This window comes from Lagopus muta, chromosome 4 (assembly GCF_023343835.1).
Source record: "Lagopus muta isolate bLagMut1 chromosome 4, bLagMut1 primary, whole genome shotgun sequence".
In the NCBI taxonomy this organism is placed as follows: Eukaryota; Metazoa; Chordata; class Aves; order Galliformes; family Phasianidae; genus Lagopus; species Lagopus muta.
Window position 1 is genome coordinate 37,315,056 of NC_064436.1, and position 12,628 is coordinate 37,327,683.

General features: G+C 38.9%; 1 protein-coding gene across 15 annotated transcripts in view; it reads right to left on the bottom strand.

Annotated features, from left to right (window-relative positions):
* The window catches only part of ANK2 (ankyrin 2), a 178,113-nt gene that overhangs the window by 144,778 nt on the left and 20,707 nt on the right, over positions 1-12,628 (bottom strand). For 7 of the 15 annotated variants that reach the window (XM_048943222.1, XM_048943218.1, XM_048943221.1 and 4 more), the window contains exon 1: positions 5,432-5,649. The exons of 1 other annotated variant lie outside the window; for it this stretch is intronic. In XM_048943222.1, coding sequence (XP_048799179.1) covers positions 5,432-5,566 — 135 coding nt within the window. In that variant the 5' untranslated portion in view covers positions 5,567-5,649. Of the gene's footprint in view, positions 1-5,431; positions 5,652-12,628 lie in introns of those variants that run through there. 7 more of the 15 variants (XM_048943219.1, XM_048943215.1, XM_048943213.1 and 4 more) reach the window with 3 other exon arrangements.

Below are 12,628 nucleotides of genomic sequence, written 5' to 3' on the forward strand. Positions count from 1 at the left end.
GTGACTCAGTCACCTCCCTGGGCAGCCTGTTCCAGTGCCTCACCACTCTTTCTGAGAAGAAATTTTTCCTAACATCCTACCTGAACCTCTCCTGGCACAATTTGGGGCCATTCCCTCTCATCCTATCTCTAGTTTCATGGGAGGAGAGGCTGACCCCCCACCTCATCACAACTCCTTTCAGGCAGTTGTAAAGAGCAATAAGGTCTCCCCCTGAGCCTCCTCTTCTGCAGACTGAACAATCCCAGCTCACTCAGCTGCTCCTCATAAGATCTGTACTCCAGACCCCTCACCAGCTTTGTTGAGTGAGCCATTCTCTGGACACATTCCAGGGCCTCAATGCTTTTCTTGCAGTGATGGGCCCAAAATTGAACACAGTACTCAATCTGCAGCCTCTCCAGAGCCGAGTACAGGGAAACAAGCGCCTCCCTGCTCACCTCCACAGTATATGCTCATTATAAAACTACAGCTGTATTGCAATGCCATTATTCCCATAATGATGGGAAAAATCCCAATTATTTGTGCTGGTTGTTATTCTGTGACAGCTGAACAGTTTTTAAAACTCCTTTTAGAAATCTCAGTATTTGCAGATCATACATTTTCCAGCCATTCTTTTCTTTCCAGTGTAATGTACAAATATTTAATCAGTTTGGACTTATTTTTAACCATGGAAAGAATAAGTGACTATGTTCAGCAAATCAGCATTTGCTGAATTTTTACCACATCTTTGGACCAAATAGATCTCAAATTAATCGTGTTCATCACCAAAGGATGGATATATACATAACTGTTTTCTTGACTTTGGGCCAAGATTAGCAACAGCAGCAGCAAAAGAGGAAGAGAAAACTAATGTGAAATCAACCCTTCTTTGAGCCAAGAAACAAATGTCCTCTATAAAACCTTTATGATACTTAGCTGCCACAGACAGCTGTAGGAGTCCTCCCACTACGTTCATTAACTAGGCATACTGGACATACTGCCAGCTGACTTTTACTATGTCAATGAAGGATTTGTGAGAACAGAGGCAAAACTGCATAGCTTTCTATGAAAAAGAACCCTGCAGAAGCCTTTTTTCAGCTGCAGTTTCCTTCTTGATTCTGTATTTGAAACAATGTTATTTTAATCCATACTGATGTTGAAGTATAAAGCCACATCAATAATGGAGGCTTAATCCAGAACAACACACCAGTACTAGCTGAGCTTCAGACGTATGTAACGCCCGATATCCCACTGGGCTATTCACACCCTTAAAAAATAAATACATAAATAAAATTTGGGGTAAGTCCCAGCTTGGAAACAAAGCGTGCAAGTCAAATTTACAGTGATCAGGATGAACGTGAAACAGAAACACAGTCTAGATTCAAAAAAGGAAAGAAAAGAAAAACCAAAACAAAAACCCCTGCAAATTAATGAAAGATGGGTTTAAAAAATAAAAGCTTTTACCATAGTCTAAGCGATCCTAAAAGCTAGAAAAATCTTCCTATCTTTTACTACGACTTTCATTCTACTCTAAGAGTAGAAATAGATAATCCTTTTGTTTACTGGGAAAGTTTCCTGAACTGAAATTTGAGTGGAAGTCTAATTTTATCATTTACTGAAACAGAAAGGATTCACAGAATATTCAACTGAACCACAAGATCAGTCTCCTTTCTCCTGTGTGACACTTCCATTCACTGAAGTCTCTTCAATTCTGGTATGGAATCAAGATTCCCACTAAAGGAATGGAATAATACTAAAGGAAGCAGTAGTATACTGGATCATCTGGGCACCACATATTGAGATTTGGGGATATTTGGAACCCCTTCGGAAGTTGGCAGGCATCTACATGATTTCTGTGTCAAGTTTCCATTACTAACGATGGCCCTACATGGAGAAATAATGGTAATAATGTGAGAACACCTTTAGAAAGAATTAGCATGCCATTCCAAAGACACCTAAGCAAAATCCAGCCTATAAATGAAGTTTATGACAGATAGTTGATGAAGAATTCTGTCATTAATTTTTCATCCTTTTCTATCTGATCTTGTCACTGAAGGGATATTTTCTATTAAGAGAAACATGCTAACACTATCAGTGCTAATGAATCAGACAGATCAGACAGCTTTACTTACCTAAACACCATTAACCGATTGCCAATTGATTCAAATTTACTGGCACCATAAACAGAAAAAAATGATTTCATGTTCCACTGAGATGGACTAAAATAGATGCAAACAAAATGGGTGTTACTGAAAGGCAGCAGTTTCTAATTGAAAGCCAGTTCTGACAGCAAGACTCATCTTAAACACCTTCCTGTAAAGTAAGATAAAGCAGAATGTGAAGCAGTAACTGAATTATTTATAACTCCATCTTTTGTGGGAGAAGAAGAAGAAAAGTTTCATTTAGTAGATTTTTTTTTAGGATTCATGCACAAGTAGCCCAGTACCCAACACAGATAATTTCCTTTTGTCTCTTGACATTAGCTTATTCCCAGCTGGCAAGGAGTTACACCTGAAGCACATCCAAAGCAGACAAAATCCTTCTCTTCCTTAAGCATGACACTTGATGTGTATGCAGTGGTTACAGTGTTAACCAGTCAGGGCTTCCCCTTAATTCCTTGCATAACACTACCATGGAAACAAAACCTCTGTAAACTTGGGGCTTAATTCCAAATAATTCTGCTCTGGTCATCAGACAAAAGAACAAATTTTATCTAACTTCACCTGAACGAATGGCTCTTCGGCTGTATTTTCCACCACCTGTAAAACCCCCACTTTGGAAACTTGCAATTTCCTCTTCCTATTTAAAACTTTCTGGCTCCAATTCCACATGCTGTAGTAATGGGTGTAGCAGACCAATCTGGATCACGAGCCCCACACCCTCCAGTCACAGATACTTCCCAGATTTTGGAAACAGCCTACCAGTTCATCACTTCTCAGTGTTGCTGAATTGCAACCAGCTCCCTACACCAAGTGTCCTGCTGCCCTGCATCAAGATGCCAAAGCCCACATCACCACGGCTTTACCTGCAAAGCAAGAATCTCTGCTGGGGGCGCCTGAGCCTTCCAAGAGCAAATATAATTTCAAGAGCAAATAAGAAGGTAGTTAAACATCAAGGAGGGAAATCAATGCACAGCAAATGTGATGAACCACATGAACCACAGTGTTCAGCCACCTGAGATCTCCTGGTAGCAGCACATTAAAAAAAAAAAAAAAAAATCTGCAATGTATGATTGTGAAAGTAGTTCGGATTTTTGTTTTGAAATACTGCTTTTACTTCAAAGGTGAACTCAGAACAGCATCTATCTCCCCATTTAAGAGAGTTATTTTGTATTATGTAGACAACTCAAGAGAGTTGTACAAACATACTCTTGATTTCTTCAACAAGCAGACAGTATTTGATTTTGGCTTAGAAAGATTAGATCGTGAACAGCAATATTGCCACATGAATTCACCAAGTGTCAGGTAAATTATTCTATACTTCATATCTGGTAGAAGATTCATGGAGTCGTCACACTTAGCTTGATGTAGCATCCCTTCTCAGGCACCTTTAAGACAGCAAGCACAGCCACAGCCGTAAAGAGGCACAGGAAGCCTTGAGCTAACAGGTATTGTGCTGGATGCTATATTCCTGTTTGAGAGGAAACAATGTACAACTTCTCCCTTCAGGACAAAACATGACTGTCATTTCTAATCTACAGATATATATTTTTAAATTTTTCTATAAGGAATCATAAAAATAAATATAATAATGAACTGCATTCTTCCTAGGGAAATAAGGCAGGCTATATTCCTTTGAAATCTTCAAAGGACTGTAGCATCTGAACTACCACAGGTGAACCAAAGATCCAAAGCCAGGATCTTAAAATGAAATACCTATCAAACCCATTATCAAAATGCCTGATCTCTGCCTGCTATGAAAAGCTCTGAAGGCTGAACTAAGGAAGTATCTAAAAAAATAATCGAGGTTAAAATCACATGCTGCTGGACTTGGTTTGCTCTTGCCTCCTCACAGACCAGACCTTATGCAGAAGAGCAGCTCTGGGACTGTAAATTCAAGCAGGGGGAACTGCTGCAGAGTTTGCTTATTTGAGTTTTTCTTACCACAGGGAACCTCCATACATTGCCTAACAGCCTCAGCATAAGGGAAATATTATACTGTCTGTTCAAAGCAAAATAAAATAGACATCCTCCCTCCATCTCCGGCCATGCCAGGAAGCTCTGTGCTTTCACTGCTTTTCTTCCTTACTGCTGTTTCCCATCACAAATACTGGAGCTTATTTCTTAATTAAACAAAAACTGCTTGGTAAGAGAAAAAAGCTGCCAGAAAGCTCAAAGAAATAGCTTGATTTTATCATTTAACTTGAACTAAGTTTTATCACTGAAGAATTGATCCAACTGTGTGGTCAGCTAAAAAAGCAGAACTGGTCAGAAAAATTTCAGTAATTTTATTTTATTTTTTTTCCCCTACCATAAAACCGAGACAATATCAAGCATATGTTCTTCTGGGACAGTCAGAACTTCCTGTGAGCTGCTGCTGAGAGCACCTCCAGTCTCCTCTTCCCTTCTGAGCTCTGCTGCTCCTCTGAACTATAGTTTCTATTATGCACTGCAGTAAGCCATGCAAATGCAAAGCTAAAAGACGAGAACAATTTTACTGTAGATCAATACGGGTGGGACAAGATAAAATTTGAATGCATCAGTTTGTGTGGTTTTCTGATCTTGTTCTGCCAGAATTTTTGATGTTAAGCCCTTTTGTTGATTTTCATGAAAATAACCATTTTAAAAATAAATTTGTCAAATAGAGGGGAAAACAATGGAAAACAAAGGCACTTAATTTGCTATCAATACTATACCTGTCTCAGAGACTCTCTTTTGACATGACTGTTGTTATCACTTACTGCTTGCCTAACTCTCAGACTTGCAAAGAGTTGTCAGTGTACCCTCCTTTGCATGCCTGCCTCCTGTTCACTGCCGCACTATGCTACATAAAGACATCCTCTGCTGCAAACACACAAAGTAACATCATGTACTGGAGAAAACAGTTTTAAAATTTAAAAAACAAACAAACAAAAAAAAAAAAAACAAAAAAAAAAACCAGACAGATCCCGACTTCTGTTCTGAGAACAAACAGTGTAGGATCATTTACGGCAGTCACATTAAACTAGGATAGCTGATTACATCCATTCATTTGCAGGACTTGCTTCACTAGTGGTGTTCTCTCCATATACCTAAACCTTTGGGTAGCTGACAGTACTTCTCAGCTACTGCACAGCTTAGCAACAGCTACTTATTAATCACAGTTAGTCACAGCAACAAAACAGAACTTGAACATAAATATGTCTTGCAGACTGAATACTGCAAGATATCGAGCAAGCTGAGCAAACAATTCCTTTTTCAAACCTGGCATGCATAATTTTCCCCTTCGACTCCTGTTTACTTCAGCCAAGACTTACGCAGGCTTCAGGTTCTTTACTTTCTTCGCAGTTGCATCCATAATAGTCAGGGATTCTATCCAAGTCCTGCATGTTCCCTGGCGTCCTCATGCCCTTGTCTGAGTGACATGCGTGGCAAACGGGTGCATTGCCCATTGCAGTTCTCCTGGTGACCCCTCCAAGTGGGACTGCAGTGGGTGCGCCTGTGCTCAGCACCCCAACCCCTTCTGCCCGCCGTCCTGTGCCACAGAGAACCCGAAACCCCAGCAACTGCAGGCAGCAGTCGGTGACCATTTCCAATTCAGGCACTGCCTGTCTATTTTTACACCTACCAGGCCAGCTATGCATGTAAATGGAGTTGGGCTGGGGTGGGGGAACTGCCTCCCAGCATACAGCCAGCCTGCACATAAAGTTAAAGTCCCACTGTGTGAAATGCCTCTACATGTGAGGGTTATTGAATTACCCAGTTGCATGCCTTTGAATGTTTTGATTTTTTCCTACCGCTCTCGGCCCCACTGTGTTTATATAAAGCACTAAATTTCAGAATGTTGCTAATGCCCTTCAAGTCTTTAAACTCAAAAAGATGATTAATTTGAGTTGCATCTATTTGGTATTTACAAAGCAAGACAAAACGTCTGAGTACAGACTTCATGATCATTTATTCCAGTGATTCATACGTTATTTCACATTCATGTAGATATTAGCTGTACTGAGCTTGCCATGGATTGATACAACCCAACTTTAATTTCAGATAAGCTTAAATGTACCCCAAAATAACAATCTCTGATGCTAGATCCCTTTAACTCTTGCCTGGATCACATTTCATCTTGTTCTGATTGTTTGTAGTTTCAGTTTAGGACTTTTTCTAAGCTAGAATAGAAACTTTTAAAAAGAGAGAGGGAGAGAGAGAACAAGGACATTCCCTCTAGTTTTGAGTTAGTTATCATGATGGCACCCAAAAGAATGAACGTCATCTGAAGGATTATGTTCTGAAATTCTTTCAGAAGAGGAACATAGCAGAATTTAAAAAGCATACGAAGTTAGCTGAGAAATAATTAGCATTTTTAAAATGCTTCAGAAACAGCTGGAGGTAACAGAGGTAATATAGACAGACTGCCTGCCTGCAGGTAAGAGAGTTAGGGTATTGCAATTGCACATTCCACCCTTGAGTGGAACTGGACATGTATAGAAAAAAATCAAGCCCCAGATTCTTCAGAAACAGAATGATCCTCAAAGAACTGTGCCACCTAGTCAATATCCTTCTCTTTGGAGTTTCAAAGTACGTCAAGTATTGCAACACACAGTAGGCAGGGGTCCAACCCATCCCACTGACTTCTACCCAGTGACCCTTCACAGCAATGCCAGTTACAGAGAGAGCACTCCCCAGCCCCCTTTTTAAGGATTGTTCTGTAAAGGGCTCTTTTTTTCTCTTTTTTTCTTTTACTACTATAAGGGAGATTTAAAATGGCTCTATAATTTTTCCTTTCCTGGTGAATGCACCAGGATGGGATCATTAATTCCTGTGACTTTTACAGACATTGGGTACTACAATGTGTTATGAGTTTGAGTACATTCTGGACAGACACATACACAAAGTAGCTAAATTCACTGTTACTTTTGCGTATGTGATTTTATACTTACTTAGATCTGAATGAAGCCTACCAGAAAAAAGAAAAACAAGAGAAAAAAAAAAAAAGAAAAAACCCACTCTGAACTACAAAAATAGCATTTTTTTCAGCAATTGCCAAATAGAAGTGACAGAATGTTACATCTTACATTCAAACACCCTGAACTTCAAATCTAAAATGGCTAATGGACAAATGAAGGCTTCAGCTCACATTAAAATTATAATAACCAAATATGATGTGCCCACATTTACTTCTTAGCTATGGTCAGGTCCAGATGTGAATTTATCATAATGAGAATGACAGCAGCCCCAACCACCACAACTGCATTGCAGTTCCCACAATGCTGAAAGCAGTGACAGAAATGATGTCTGGGAAGTTTTTGTGTGAGGATAGCTGACCCACAGTTACCTTACACTTGTTCCTCTTGATTTTCCTCAACTCTTCCATAAGCCTACCCTACAACAGTAAGGTATATACATGAGCATAACTCCTATGTGCAGATGTAAAAATAAAAGGATGCAAGAAGGAATTTCATCAAAAGCTTGACTTGAACAATGTTTATACAGTGCAGGATCCAACCTGAACTGGAACTAAAAGCTTTTGGATACAGCAGTCAATTTAATGTGAAATGAACTGTTTATAAATATCTAATGCGTGGGAGTCAAGTCAATGAGGGCAGATTCTTTTCACTGGTGAGCAACAATAAAAGGGGTGATGGGCAGAAACTGGAAGACAGGAAGTCCTATACTAACAGAAGGAAGAACTTCACTGTCAGAGTGATGGAGCAATGGAAAGGCTGTCCAGTGGGGGGAGGAGGGTTGGACTCAATGATCTCTAGAAGTCCTTTCCAATACTGACAATCCTGAGACTCTTACCAGAAAGCAAGAGAATAAGGAGAAACAAAGCATCAGCTGAAAGGGAAAGAGTGGCCAGAAAACAGCAGCCTGTCTTTCTTTGAAATACTGCTTGCAGAAAGCAACCTGTGCAGACATTTATCTGATGGAGAGCAGAGGATATGTTTTCTGCCACAGCATCTTAACAATATTACTGCTGTTTGTCAAAGTAGTTCGAAGTCATTAGGGCTAATTATCCAGAAAGCAAGCATTTTCTTGTTTTGCCAAACTCAGGCAAAGTATATCTCTCATGATGCAGGACTCAAAGACTTTGAGGAGGAAGATGCTGCAAGATCTTTGCATGTTCCCATGCTCTTTTTTGCTTTTGTCATTTGGGCTGAAAATTTACTGTATAATGCCATGACACAAGAAAACAAAGGCATGCTTCTCAAGCATGAGACTCATATTACTCCTGGTTCTCTCCTTTGTACAGAAAGCCTGAGTCTGCTCTGTTACACTGACAGAACTACTCTGAAGCCGTGGTATCATGCCTCTTTGCAGAGCAGCAGAATGTTTAAGAACTTCCCACAGGTAATTCATGAAGTCTACTAATTTTGCCGTAGTATATTGTATCCTGTACTCCTCAGCAACACAACAAACCTTTTAGCAACAGTGGCTCCAGTAGTTAACTGCCAACCCTTCACAAACACCTGCGTGTGTCTGGAAAGACGCAAGCACAGCATCTCATATGCTGTACTTCATGGTTCATGCTAGGATAGCAAGCAGCTGACATAGATGAGATCTCTCTCGCTCCCCCTAAATGTTGGTACTACAGGAGACACATCAGAACCCCACAGTGCAGAAGACGGCCTTTCTGCTCCAGTCTTTGCCCTGCACTTGTGTTTTAAATATGTATACAATTCTCACGCTTCTATGGAACAAAAAATCACACTGTGCTTCACGTTGATTTTGTAGGTTTTCCACAGCACTTTCTGGAAGCGAGAGTGGTTCATTTGCCTTTCCTTACTGTCACCTGAAAATGCACAATCTTAAAGACTGGAAATCATGGGATGATGCAAAGAATACAAAATTGAACACGACTGCACAAATAAGGATGACATGAACACAATTAAACGTTGGCATATTGAGCTCAAAAGATAACAATTGCCACTTTGCCTGGAGCTACCAGACAGCCATAAGGCTCGCTCTTCTCTTGGCATCATTCTTACATGATGCAAGGGCTCACTGCAACACTTTCACCGGCTATTTTTTAATGGAGAATCTGAGGGGACCGTTCTCCTTACAACATCTGTCTTTTTGTACAACTCAAATAACACACTGTGTTTGGACTACAGCAACAAAAAAATGCAGATCAAATAGATCAAAATTCTTGGTAAAGAGCACTACTAGTTTAATAGGCAGCTGCAAAAAATATGGAAACATATGGAGAGGAATATCTTCTGCCTTCTCCATTTCAATTAATGCCATAGGCTTTGGGAAACATTCAGGTTTCATCACTTAGACATGCTCTGAGCCTGCAGCAGTTATGATCATCATCTTTTCAGCTACACAAAGCCAGACAAAGTTCTCATCAGACTTCTGAGAGTTCCATTGTGCAAGATCTTTTCCACTAAGTGCAACAAAATGTACTTTCCAATTTTGTGTAAACAGTCATTAAGTAAATTTGCAGAACTCATTATTTGTTACATTCTGTCACACAGCTTTTGTAACCATTCCAGTGTTTCTAACACTGGAAAGAGATACAGCTGAGGATAAAATTATGTACAGGTCAGTAAAGATTCTCATTTTTAAACCTGACCAGAACACTCCCACATTATTTACTTTTTGACAGAAAGGAGATCTAACACATCATACAGTGCCTGTTCTGAATAGCATTTAATATTTGACAGATAATTTTCTCAGATATGCACCTGGTTCAGTTTAAATGTTACCATTATACAGCTTCTGAAAAAACAGCTGCCACCTTCTTTGGTCAGCAAATAGCAGCACATATTTGTGACTTTTTCTACTGTCAGGTTTACTTGAACTTTGTCATACTTAAAAATATTGAACCTACTCAAAGCATGAAATATAGATGTAGAATACTTGGAAAGCTCTGTAAATTGAAAATTGGAGGAAAAATAACACACAAGATAGTTATACGTAGTGTTGCCTGACATCACATGAAACACTAAGCAAAAAAAAAAAAATCTTGCCATCAATATGACGCATGTTAACAATGTAATGACTGAAAGAGACTTTTTTTTTCCATATGTAGCACTGCACTTTTATCACACTGTACCTATTACATGCTATGTAATGTAGTCAAGAATTTTAAAAAACCATATAGCAATTATATGCTGTCGTCACCCCCACCGACTTACTCTCTTATTTTCAGTATTTTTTCTGATATCAGTTTGTTTTCATTTTTCCAAAGATCCTTGAGATAGAGTCATCTCAACACACTTGGATTTCCTGCTACTGGCCATCAAGAAAAACTCTGCAATACAAACCTACTGATCTGTTGCCACTTGCAAAATCTCAGCTAAGAACTCCAAGACCAAGCAGTGAGAAGCAGTGAAAGCAAGGCTATAATCTAATCTCAGGATGGAGACTTAATGTTAGGGGTGCCATTCACCAGTCCAGGAAGGGCAAAGCTTACGTTTTGTAAAGTTAAGCAGGGATAATAATGGTTGGACTTAGCCAGGTACATGGCAACAGAAGCAAAATGTTCTGCTCCTCTGAAAATAATAATAATTATTTATTCCTTTTGTTATTACTATGAAAGCTTAGCTTGCCAGCAGAGATTTCTGCTATTTTCTGATGTAGCAGAGAAACTGAAGTAACTAATCAGTCAGTACTGTAAAAACATTAGTGCCACAAAATAAATGATAATATGGTAATATGGAGAAAAAGAGAGAGCTCTAATCATCAAGGCAAATCACAACTTATATATTGCACAATTTCTCCAAATTTGTTAATGTATATTCCCAAGGTAGACTTCCCTATTATATTCTTGTGTTCAAACACACTGATTAAAAACAAAAAAAAAAAAAAAAAAAAGAGAAAGAGGAGAACAGACTGTACCATGCCTATGTATTTCTAGATTTCTGAGTGCTGCTGAAAATTATTTTGAGTCAGACACTGAGCTCATGCAGGTTATAAACTTGAATTATTTATGCTTTTATATCATTTATGTCACTTTAAGTCTTATAATAATAACCTTGATGCAAATGTTCTCCCAAAGATTTATCTGTTCTTTCCTCTGGTATTTATCTCTGTGTCTTATTCACAGAGGTCACAACAAATAATTCCTGAAAACCAGATAGCCTTTATGAAGAGGTGGAGCCTTTATGAAGAGGTGGTTGCCTACTGCAGAAGTCCTTGCAGCAAATCCTTTCCAGTTTAAGTAACAGGAGTACAACCAACTACAATTTTTTTTTCTGAGCCATTTTGAAGATGACAAATCATTTTGCTATGCTCTAGAAGATGAATATTTTAACACAGTAAGCGTAACAGCCCTCTGCAGCTAGTAACAATAAGAGACCTCACTCTAAGCAGCATGTATGTCTTTGCATCCCTATGAGAACATGGAAACAGAGAGTCTGTCCTTCAGACCCTGCAACCATGCATCCTGAAAAGGCCACAGGTGTAACAGCACAGGAAAAAGATAATTTCATTCATAGGAAAGTTTAAAACAAAGAAGTATATAACTTATACAATGATAATATGTTTTTAAAAAGCTTATATCGTCTCTTTTTAAGGTTTATTCAATGCTTATCCTCTCACAAATATCGGTTCCATGCAACCGTCCAGGCTCAGCCACTTACAAATCACATGCAAATTTTTCTTGTAAAAACCAGCCTGAACAGTTTCTTCTCAGCATAGCTTCCCTCTTCTGTTTTCCAAAGAGAGATATTCATTGGAAATGAAATATGTGCTAATATCAAACAATAAATAACACACAGGAATTATTACAAGGAACAACTAATGACAAAATCATCAAAATAAATAGCTGACTTTGAAAGTCTAGATGACAGAAAGAAAAGCGTGCAGTTTTTGGGCAGAATTTTCTTAAGCAATGCCAGCAAACCTTGTTGGGCCATATAGGCAGATCAGAGACTGTCAAAGATCTAAGCGTGTCAGAAAATTAGGAAATTAATACCTGCTTGCCTTCAACTCAAATGCAGGACTCAGTTGTTCTTGTGGACTTACTTCTTTGCCATCCTTGTTTTGCAGACTGAAGGAAATATTTTCAACACATAGCAATATTTGCATTTGCTGACATACATAGAAAAGTGGTTGCATAAGGAAATTACAACTGCTCACTGAATTAAAAAAAAAAACACACACACATAAACACAGCATATACAAGAAATGATGAAAAGACACAGCATCACATGCAGTCACTGTACTTTGCTAACATAGGAAGCATTTGGGTCAATCTTGTGCGGGCCAACTTCATTTTGATTAACACTGTAGGATCTTACTAGAAGCAGCAAAGTGCAGTAATGAAGCAAAGCTTTTACTGCACGAAGAAAGTAAATACAGGGTAGTTATGAATGCAGTTCAGAACCATCCAGGCCATGATAACAAAAGCATATCACCACTTATTGTACTTCAAACTGCTCTTTTCCCTCCCCCCGCCCCTCAACAAAAGTAAATTTCTCATCTGAGAAATTTGTGATTTACATCTTCGTGACAGTAAGCTTTTATAGGTACCTATTTGTTTCAGGCAGTTTAGTCTAAATCCAAAA